The sequence below is a fragment of the Bubalus kerabau genome, chromosome 6, assembly GCF_029407905.1.
Source record: "Bubalus kerabau isolate K-KA32 ecotype Philippines breed swamp buffalo chromosome 6, PCC_UOA_SB_1v2, whole genome shotgun sequence".
Lineage (NCBI taxonomy): Eukaryota > Metazoa > Chordata > Mammalia > Artiodactyla > Bovidae > Bubalus > Bubalus kerabau.
Genome location: NC_073629.1, coordinates 119,699,924 through 119,711,576, shown reverse-complemented (window position 1 = coordinate 119,711,576; position 11,653 = coordinate 119,699,924). Strand labels below are relative to the sequence as shown.

Below are 11,653 nucleotides of genomic sequence, written 5' to 3'. Positions count from 1 at the left end.
ATAATAGCAAATGAAGCAACTGACAAACAACTAATCTCAAAAATATACAAGCAACTCCTACAGCTCAACTCCAGAAAAATAAATGACCCAATAAAAAAATGGGCCAAAGAACTAAATAGACATTTCTCCAAAGAAGACATACAGATGGCTAACAAACACATGAAAAGATGCTCAACATCACTCATTATCAGAGAAATGCAAATCAAAACCACAATGAGGTACCATTTCACGCCAGTCAGAATGGCTGCGATCCAAAAGTCTACAAGCAATAAATGCTGGAGAGGGTGTGGAGAAAAGGGAACCCTCTTACACTGTTGGTGGGAATGCAAACTAGTACAGCCACTATGGAGAACAGTGTGGAGATTCCTTAAAAAACTGGAAATAGAACTGCCTTATGATCCAGCAATTCCACTGCTGGGCATACACACTGAGGAAACCAGAAGGGAAAGAGACACGTGTACCCCAATGTTCATCGCAGCACTGTTTATAATAGCCAGGACATGGTAGCAACCTAGATGCCCATCAGCAGATGAATGGATAAGAAAGCTGTGGTACATATACACAATGGAGTATTACTCAGCCATTAAAAAGAATACATTTGAATCAGTTCTAATGAGGTGGATGAAACTGGAACCTATTATACAGAGTGAAGTAAGCCAGAAAGAAAAACACCAATACAGTATACTAACACATATATATGGAATTTAGAAAGATGGTAACAATAACCCTGTGTACGAGACAGCAAAAGAGGCACTGATGTATAGATCAGACTTATGGACTCTGTGGGAGAGGGAGAGGGTGGGGAGATTTGGGAGAATGGCATTGAAATATGTATAATATCATGTATGAAATGAGTCGCCAGTCCAGGTTTGATGCACGATACTGGATGCTTGGGGCTGGTGCACTGGGATGACCCAGAGGGAGGAGGGAGGAGGGTTCAGGATGGGGAGCACGGGTATACCTGTGGTGGATTCATTTCGATGTTGGGCAAAACTAATACAATTATGTAAAGTTTAAAAATAAAATAAAATTAAAAAAAAAAAAGGAAGAAGCACCAAAGAGGTCTGGCATGAAAAATAAATGCTCACCCAAAAATGGAAAAAAAAAAAAAAAAAAAGAATGAGTATTCTAAAAGAAAGAAAGAGAGAAGTTAGTTTGGCTAGGAAGTCAAGAAATTGGAACATTTTGCACTATTGATGGGAATGTAAAATGGTATAGCCACTATGTAAAGTTCTTTGGAGGTTCCCTCCAACTTAAAACATATTTACTCTATGTTTCAGTAGTCATATGGTTGTGTATATATTTCCCCCCCCCAAAAAAAAAGGTGACTATCAGAGATATTTGTGCATCCATGTACATAGCAGCATTTTTCACAATAGGCAAAAGATGGACACAACCAAGGCGTTCATTGGTGGATGAATAAATAAACAAAATGTGGCATAAACATATGATGGAATATCATTCAGCTTTTAAAAAGATGTAAATCCATTCATTTACTGCAACATGTATGAACCCTGAAGACATGTTAAGTCTCATAACCAGACACAAGAAGACAAATATTCTATGTTTTACTTACATGAGGTATCTAAAGTAGTCACATTCAAAAAACAGAAAGTAAAATGCTGGCTTCTAGTACTGGAAGTAAGGGGGAAATAGGGAGGCTTTGCTGAAGGGGTATGCAAGTTCAATTTTGCAAGACGAAAAAGTTCTGGAGATCTGTTACACAACAAGGTTTTCTTTCCAATTCCAAAGAAAGGGAATGCCAAAGCATGTTCAAACTACCACACAATTGCATTCATTCCACATGCTAGACAAGTAATGCTCAAAATTCTCCAAGCTAGGCTTCAACAGTACGTGAACCAAGAACTTCCAGATGTTCAAGTTGGATTTAGAAAAGGCAGAGAAAAGTGTTAGTCACTCAGTCGTGTCTGACTCTATTTGACCCCATGGACTATAGCCCACCAGGCACCTCTATCCATGGGATTCTCCAGGCAAGAATACTGGACTGGGTAGCCATTGCCTTCTGTGGGGGACTTTTCTGACTCAGAGATCAAACCTGGGTCACCTGCATTGCAGGCAGGTTCTTTGTTGTCTGAGCTACCAAAATTCTCCAAGCTAAGCTTCAACAGTACATGAACTGAGAACTTCCAGATATTCAAGCTGGATTTGGAAAAGGCAGCAGAACCAGAGATCAAATTGCCAATCCTATGATCCATTGGATCATAGGAAAAGCAAGAGAATTCCAGAAAAACATCTACTTCTGCTTCATTGACTATGCTAAAGCCTTTGACTCTGTGTATCACAACAAACTGTGGAAAACTCTTCAAGAGATGGGAATTCCAGAACATCTTACCTGCCACATGAGCAACTTGTGTGCAGAACAAGAAGCCACAGTTAGAACAGGACATGGAACAAGGGGCTGGTTCCAAATTGGGAAAGTAGTACATCCAGGCTGTATATTGACACCCTGCTTATTTAACTTATGTGCAGAGTATGTCATGTGAAATGCTGGGCTGGATGAAGCACGAGATTACTAGTAGAAATACCACTCACCTCAGATATGCAAATGACAACACCCTTATGGCATAAAGTGAAGAGGAACTAAAGAGCCTCTTGATGAAGGTAAAAGAGAAGACTGAAAAAGTCAGACTTAAAACTCAGCATTCAGAAAATGAAGATTATGGTATCTGGTCCCATCACTTCATGGAAAATAGATGGACAAACAGTGGAAACACTGAGAGACTTTATTTTTGGGGCTCCAAAATCACTGCAGATGGTGACTGCAGCCATGAATTGAAAGACTCACGCTCCTTGGAAGGAAAGCTATGACAAACTTAGACGGCATATTAAAAAACAGAGATTACATTGCCAACCAAGGTTCGTCTAGTCAAAGCTATGATTTTTCCAGTAGTCGTGTATGGGTGTCAGATTAGGACCATAAAGAAAGCTGAGCACCAAAGAATAGATGCTTTTGAACTGTGGTGTTGGAGAAGACTCTTGAGAGTCCCTTGGACTGCAAGGAGATCAAAGCAGTCAATCCTGAAAGAAATCAATTCTCAATATTCATTGGAAGACTGATGCTGAAACTGAAGCTCCAGTACTTTGACCACCTGATGTGAAGAACTGACTCCTTGGAAAAGACCCTGATGCTGGGAAAGATTGAAGGCAGGAGGAGAAGGGGACAGCAGAGGATGAGATTGTTGGACGGCATCACTGACTTGATGGACAGGAGTTTGAGCAATCTCCAGGAGTTGATGATGGACAGGGAATTCTGGCGTGCTGCAGTCCATGGTGTCATGAAGAGTCGGACAGGACTGAGTGACTGAACTGACTGACTGATCAGATCAGATCAGATCAGATCAGTCGCTCAGTTGTGTCCGACTCTTTGCGACCCCATGAATCGCAGCATGCCAGGCCTCCCTGTCCATCACCAACTCCCGGAGTTCACTGAGACTTACGTCCATCGAGTCAGTGATGCCATCCTGCCATCTCATCCCCTGTCGTCTCCTCCTCTTGCCCCCAATCCCTCCCAGCATCAGAGTCTTTTCCAATGAGTTACCTCTTCTCATGAGGTGGCCAAAGTACTGGAGTTTCAGCTTTAGCATCATTCCTTCCAAAGAAATCCCAGGGCTGATCTCCTTCAGAATGGACTGGTTGGATCTCCTTGCAGTCCAAGGGACTCTCAATAGAGTGGCTAAACTCTACACTTAAAATTAGTTACAAAAAAAGATTACTTTTAGACACAAACACGATAAAAGTTGTAAGATTTGTTAAAAGTTAATGCAGAATCAGACTTAAAAATGTAATATGATCTTGAATGTAAGGTGTTTATTTTACACCTATCGCATTAATACAACTAGAGCTATGCCAATTATACTTTGGAGTTCAATGATGAGTTAACAGTAAACTCAAGTTGTAATCAGCCAGTAGATATGAAATGAGAATGAACTATGTTGCAGCAACCTGCAAAGTATAGAATGAGTTTCAGTTTGGTTCAGTTCAGCTCAGTTGCTCATTCGTGTCCGACTCTTTGTGACCCCATGAATCACAGCATGCCAGTCCTCCCTGTCCATCACCAACTCCCAGAATTTACTCAAACTCATGTTAATCAAGTCAGTGATGCCATCCAGCCATCTCATCCTCTGTCGTCCCCTTCTCCTCCTGCCCTCAATCTTTCCCAGCATCAGGGTCTTTTCCAATGAGTCAACTCTTCTCATGAGGTAGCCAAAGCATTGAAGTTTCAGCTTTAGCATCAGTCCTTCCAATGAACACCCAGGACTGATCTCCTTTAGAATGGACTGGTTGGATCTCATTTCTGTCCAAGGGACTCTCAAGAGTTTTCTCCAACACCATAGTTCAAAAGCATCAATTCTATGGTGCTCAGCTTTCTTCACAATCCAAATCTCACATCCATACATGACTACTAGAAAAACCATAGCCTTGACTAGACAGACCTTTGTTAACAAAGCAATGTCTCTGCTTTTGAATATGCTATCTAGGTTGGTCATAACTTTCCTTCCAAGGAGTAAGCATCTTGTAATTTCATGGCTGCAATCACCATCTGCTGTGATTTTGGAGCCCAGAAAAATAAAGTCTGACACTGTTTCCCAATCTATTTCCCATGAAGTGATGGGACCAGATGCCATGATCTTCGTTTTCTGAATGTTGAGCTTTAAGCCAACTTTTTCACTCTCCTCTTTCACTTTCATCAAGAGGCTTTTTAGTTCCTCTTCACTTTCTGCCATAAGGAAGGTGTCATGTGCATATCTGAGTTTGTTGGTATTTCTCCTGGAAATCTTGATTCCTGTTTGGGCTTCTTTCAGCCCAGCATTTCTCATGATGTACTTTGCCTATAAGTTAAATAAGCAGGGTGACAATATACAGCCTTGACGTACTCCTTTTCCTATTTGGAACCAGACTTTTCTTCCATGTCCAGTTCTAACTGTTGCTTCCTGACCTGCATATAGGTTTCTCAAGAGGCAGGTCAGGTGGTCTGGTTTGCCCATCTCTTTCAGAATTTTCCACAGTTTATTGTGATCCACACAGTCAGAGGCTTTGGCATAGTCAATAAAGCAGAAATAGATGTTTTTCTGGAACTCTCTTGCTTTCTCGATGATCCAGCGGATGTAGGCAATTTGATCTCTGGTTCCTCTGCCTTTTCTAAAATGAGCTTGAACATCTGGAAGCTCACGGTTCACGTATGGCGGAAGCCTAGCTTGGAGAATTTTGAGCATTAGTTTACTAGTGCATGAGATGAGTGCAATTGTGCAGTAGTTTGAGCATTTTTGGCATTGCCTTTATTTGGGATGGAGTGAAAACTGAACTTTTCCAGTCCTGTGGCCCCTGCAGACTTTTCCAAATTTGCTGGCAAACCACTTTTAGCATTGTGCAGCTATCTTCACTATAGTCTGATATGTAGGTTAACACAGACATAAAGATAATCTGTAGGGTCTTAAAATAATTTTTTCCAGACTTTTGGAGAATTTCTACTCCATGCAATATTGGATCAGTTTTCATGACTTATTCCAAAGTCATAATTAATGTTTTTCTACTAAGAACTACTGATTTCTTTAATACCATTAGGTATGAAATAATGATGATAAATCTCCACTTGTATAGGAAAACAAAGACTGTGTTTTTCCATTTCCTTTAGAAATATAAATTGAAATAGTAGACAACCAAAGTTTTGTCTTGTGAAAAGACATGTGAAAGTGAAAGTCGCTCAGTCACGTCAGACACTTTGTGACTCCATGGACTATACAGGCCATGGAATTGTCCAGGCCAGAATACTGGAATGGGTAACCTTTCCTTTCTCCAGGGAATCTTTCCAACCCAGGGATCGAACCCAGGTCTCCTGCATTGCAGGTGGATCAATGACTAAAAATGAAATGAGAAAATACAACAAGGGATGGAGGAAGAGCGAGCTGGGTGTGGGGAAAGTGGGAAAAAGGAAGGAGGGGTAAGTGGAGGGAAAGAGAGGTGGTTGGGGAGGGAAGGGGAAAGGAATGAAAGAAAGAAGGAAAAGCAGAGAAAGGAGGAAGAAGTCAGGAGGAAACAGAGTAGATAAAAAGAGAGGAAGAAGGGAGCGTGGGAAACAACATTCTTACAGCTCGAGAAGAAAAGGAGTGTCCCTAATAGCTGAAAACTGGAGAACTCCTCAAAAGAAACAGGCGTTATATCAAGGGAATACAGTAAACTGGCAGAGAGAGAAATAATTTTACAGAAAGTCCAGAAATGAGAAGGAAGAGGAACAAGTGAGTGAAGACCTTGGAGTGTGTTTCAGTTGACTATTGTGGGCAGCAATCTTCTCACTGGGCTATTAGCCCCTCCTCATGTCTCCTGAGCAAAGAAGCAAGAAGATTGAGTCTATGATCAGAGACACAGGGCACGTTCCCCTGCCCCTACAGGGTACAGACCACCCTTCTTAAAGAGGACAACTTCCTGGGAGTGACCATGGGAGTGGATGACACTACCAAAGGGAGACCAGTTAAGGAGGCTGCTGGGTTCTACATACAGGCTGTGTGTTAGTTCCACAGAAAAGGAGGATGGAGCTCTGAATGGACAGGTTAAGCCTGAGGGGCCAGGCTCCCAGGGAGTGTGGGACAGAGAGCAGGGAGCTCTGCCAACTAGCAAGAAAGGGCACCTTCTTTCTCTACCATCTGCTCTCTGCTTCAGCCACCAGGATCTCCATCTTTACTCAGAGATGTCTGTGCTAACAAGGTCCCATTTCTTAGCGTCACAGGTAGTCAGAACAGTGTCACCTGTCAGGTTGGATGGTGAACTTTGGGTGTCAGGCATCCATGTTGTCTCCCTGGGGCTCCCAGCTGCTGTCTGAGGGGAGAAACCCAGGACAGGGAGCACTAGGAGTGTCTGAAGCAGGAACACAGGTGCTCCCTGCTGCCATGTTGGGTTATGGCTTCAGTGAACAGAAGGGGGAAGAGGAGGAACAGCCCCGCTGCAGGACTGAAGGAAAGCATGGTCTTCCTAACTGCCCTAATTGGCTGTGGGAATGCCCAGGCTATCACAAGGCTGGCTGTCCTAAGGCCCCCCTGGTAGGTGGTCCAGGGGAGATAGCTGAACACTTACTTACATTAGGTTCAGCAACAACTTGAAGGGAGAAGCCTCAAAATCTGTCTAGTCTATGTATTTTCACTGGAGGAAGTTGAACGTGGGACATACAGACTGCTCAGAGATTCTCTGTTCACGATGCTGCCCACTGTGTTACCCAGAGTTCAAGATTATGGCCTTGCTCCATCCTTGCACTGTTACTTTTCTGCTGGCAAAAGAGCCTTGTTCTTTATTGCATCTCATCCATGCAATGTATGCTCCATGAAGTGCTACTATGAAGGGCTGAATGAAAGTTTAGATGAAAGAAATGAGTTGGATGAATTAGGAATGCGTTCCTCAAACCAAAGCCTGTACCTCTCCCAAAGCCCTCTTGTCCTGTCTTGGAACAACCAGTCTCTCTGGTCACTCTCCTTCACGTGGCTGTGTGTTTTTGCCCCAGTCTCCTCAGGGCATCCTTGACCTCCTTGTTTCTCAGACTGTAGACTAGGGGGTTGAGCATCGGGATGACCAGGGTGTAGAAGACAGAGACCACCTTGCCCTGCTCCATGGACTCCACAGCTCCTGGCTGGGCATACATGACAAAAAGGGTCCCATAAAAGAGGGACACGGCTGTCATGTGGGAGCCACAGGTGGAGAAGAGCTTGTGTCTCCCTCCTCCTGAGCGCATCCTCAGGATGGTCACTGTGATGTAGCCATAGGAGATGAGGACCACGAGTGTGGTGCCCACAATGATGAGGCCACAAATGCTAAACAAGACCAGCTCATTGATCATAGTGTCAGCACAGGCAAGCTTGAGCAATGGAGGGACATCACACAGGAAGTGGTCAATGTGGTTGGAGCTGCAGAACGGGAGGCTGAATGTGAAGCTGGTCTGCAGGATGGAGTTGAGGCAGCCACCACAGTAGCAGCCCAGCATCAGGCGGGCACAAACCAAGGGGCACATGGAGATGGGGTAGCGCAGGGGGCTGCAGATGGCCATGAAGCGGTCATAGGCCATCACGGCCAAGACGAATCCCTCAGTGGTGAGGAGCAGGGAGATGAAGAAGAACTGGGTGGCACATCCCCCTAAGGTGATGACTTTGGAGGAGGAAAGGAGGTCAGTGAGGGTCTTAGGGTAGATGACAGATGAGTAGCACAAGTCCAGGAAGGAGAGGTTCTTGAGGAAGAAGTACATTGGAGAGTGCAGACGGGCATCCAGCGTGATGACCACGATCATGGTGATGTTCCCCAGGATGGCAACCAAGTACAGAACAAGGAACAGAGCAAACAGCAGGGCCTGGGTCTGTGGGCCACCCCCAAATCCATCCAGCACAAACTCCTGCAGAGGCATCACTGAGAGGTTTCCATTTCTGTGTGGTGACATGATCCTGACCATGACACAGTGCAGAAAGCAGAGAGCAGGTGGGAGGCAGGGAGAGGGAGCAGGTCAATGTCACATGATCGTCCTGCCTTGGAGATCAAGGACATTGCAGCACCTCACTGCCCAGTGACTAAGAGACCACCAGCTGTCCAGTTCTGCTTCCAGATGAGTATGGACTGGCCTGAAAAGGGAACATTTCCTCTGATTCATTAATGCATAAATATGGAAGTTTATTCTCTCTGGGTTACTCTGGGCTGCTGTTATGGGGTGTGTAGTGGCTGCCAGGAGCTTTAGAGGCTGAAAACTTAAAGTGTGAAGAGTGTTGCAATGTCCTCTGTCTCTTCTCAATAAATGCTTTCCATCTCCATAGGGATGTTCCTGACCTGTGTAATTTCCACTCCTCACTCAAGTATCTAATCCTGCACTTTCCTGTCTTATTAATTCATTCACTAATTTTATAAATATATATTGAACACCTCATGCCAGCCTGGTGGTGTGTTGCTGATGATTGTACCTCCAGGCCAGGCTGGGACCAGAGCAGGAACCAGCACCAACCAGGAAAATTTCTCTCAGTCTGTCCTGAAGACCATGAGCCCCATGTAGCATCAATATGTGAACCTGGACCACAGCTTCATTCTGTCTGCAGAGCATTGTGCATCCTTGAGGATCTCAAGGGGCCTCAAGCCAATGTCCTCATGTTTAAAAACATGAAGAGGGGACACCAGGCTACTGGGGTGCTATGTCTATCTTTCCTGCAGACCCTGAGATCTATCTTGGCATGATGGCAAACATCAACAGAGCTGTTTGCATCCTTGAGAATGTAAGGGTTTTTTATTGCAATGTACAGATAGCGGACAATTAATGGGGAGGGGACAGCCAAGCTTCATGGCCTGAGAAGCAGCAGGAAAGGGGCTGTGACACATTTGGGATGTGAGGATGTCCTCCTCCTGTCCTTACTTCTATGCCCCTGGCTCCTCAGCACATCTCATATAGTCATTGCTTGGAGCAATGGGAGCCTCCAACACGGTCACATCTGCTCAGTGTCCGGGTGCTGCTTCATGTCCCTGTCACAGCCCAGACCTCCCTTGGCCACACTGGACCGGGCTGACCGCCACACCCTCATGGGACATGGGGACCTGCTGTGTGGTGACCAGAGGAATTGTTGGGAGATGCAACCTAGAGAGCGAGCAGTGGGAAGGAGGGCGGGCACAGCACCACAGTGCCAGTCAGGAAGGTGAGGAGGATTAGGGGGAGGATGTAAAGTATGTCAGATCAAACCCCACAGTCCCTAGAGGGCAGGTCAGCAGCATGGCACAGCTGGCTGCCTTTGCAGGGAGCAAGCTCCCATGCACTGTGGGTGTGCAGTCAGAGGCTGGGTGGTCTGTGGTGGTGTGGAGGAGTGATGACCCCCATGCTCCCTCTTAGCTTGAAGTTCTCTTGGAAGATGATCTATAAGAGCCCACACTTTGCAACCAAAAGTTGTACAAGGTACAAGGGTTAATGGTCCCGCTTTCTTCTCCTGGGAGACTTAAGTCTAATCCTCTCATGACAGCAGAGGGGGACAGTCTGTCTGACATGTGCGGGCAGGGTCCACTCAAATTTGAATTTGGATATGGGCACTGAGGCTGAACAGGGTGATGCCCTACACATGTTGGCCATGAAGCCCTATACACCAAGGCCTGTCCTGCACACACACACACACACACACACACACACACACACACACCCTCTGTCTGCCTGTCCAGGTCCTCATCTCATAATAATCTCAAAGTGACCCGAGTGACCACCTTCACCCACTATCCCCAGATTTGGTGACCTTGCTGTTATATCCCTGGGGGTTCCCAGCTTTATTTATTTGGCTGTTTCCTGGGACAATTCATCCACCTCAGGGGCCTTGAGTCATCACCACAGTGACCCCTCGCCTACCTGGGGAGCACATGACCAGTGCTTGGCATTTTCACCTGGGAAGCCAAGCTTCCAAGCTTGTTTTGAAAAAGTGAACAAACACATTCTTCTGGCTTGTTAAGATGGCCAAGTGGGGCTACTGCAGTTTCTTCAGTAAACCTGCCTCTGAGTCGAGCCTAACAAATACCTCCAGGGTGAAGCAGAGAAACCCAGCGTTGCTACTGAGGATCTATTGAATATTTGTAGTGACTGTGTCCTGAATCCTTTCCTTGAAAACTCTCATCACTCAAGCGTGATCTGAGCTCCTTCAGCACCAGCAGTGCCTGATGCTTCTTAGGTTCAGGATCTCAGACCATTGACTTAAAATCCACCTTTGTACGAGGACTCTTATTATTTCTACTCTTGTTAAGCTCAGACCTGCTGCCCTAATTGATCCTGCCCAGGGCAGTGGGGACTGGGGGACCATGTTGTCCAGGATCCAGGCTCCCAGGACTCACCTGTCAGTGATGCTCTCCACACCCTGCTGAGTGATGACCACACTGCTCCTGTGATGTCAGGAGGGGCATGGCTCACGCAGGGCCCTGTGCTCCCACAGAGGACAGGACTCCTCACCAGGTCTGTGCTGCTGCTGCTGATGTGGTGTTGAGGGCCCCCTCCCTTGTCCACCTCTGGCCTCCTGTGCACGGAAGTGAGAGGGAGGAGGGGACACAGGGGGAAGCAGGCTCTGGCTGCAGGAACTCCTGGGTCTTGATAGAAGCAGAGCAGGGGATGGACTCAGTCACCTGACTCTCCACATTATCTGCCATCTGGGCAATATGTCAGGTTCCTGTACCTGAGGGTCACTCTGCTCAGAAGATGCTATTTTCAGGTCTGGGACTTGAGGCCTCGAATGGCCAATTAGGTGAGACCTGGGCTTCTGAGTGCACTGGGACTCACAACCCCCTGGGTCCCAGGAGCTGCAATCCTGTGGCCATTTGTCCTTTGATGCATCTCAGTCCAGTACAGGGGAGGCAGGAAGACCATAGGGAGCCCTGAGTGTGGGTGGGGCAAACAGTAGAGAAACTCAGACAACTTATATGGGCTCTATGGACGTTCTTGTAAAGATCTCCCTGGGCAGCAGGTGGGACCTCCTGGCCCACAGCCCTTTCTCCGCCTCTGGCCCATCCTCATCTGTTGCCGTGAGGAAAAGTGACAGGTGGGGAATCTGTACCCAGGGCAACAGCACAGCCCTTTCAGTGATACCTATTACCATTATGATCCTTTTTCATGCTAAAATTGTCCTGTTTTGGCTATTTGGATTCTCTTCAAGGCAGCCCTAAC

General features: G+C 46.1%; 1 protein-coding gene across 1 annotated transcript; it reads right to left on the bottom strand.

Annotated features, from left to right (window-relative positions):
• Positions 1–7,480: 7,480 nt before the first annotated feature.
• LOC129656353 (olfactory receptor 12-like) lies at positions 7,481–8,431 on the bottom strand. The gene has a single exon (XM_055587048.1). It carries the CDS (start codon positions 8,429–8,431, stop codon positions 7,481–7,483), a length of 951 nt encoding a protein of 316 aa, XP_055443023.1.
• Between the last annotated feature and the right edge of the window lie 3,222 nt (positions 8,432–11,653).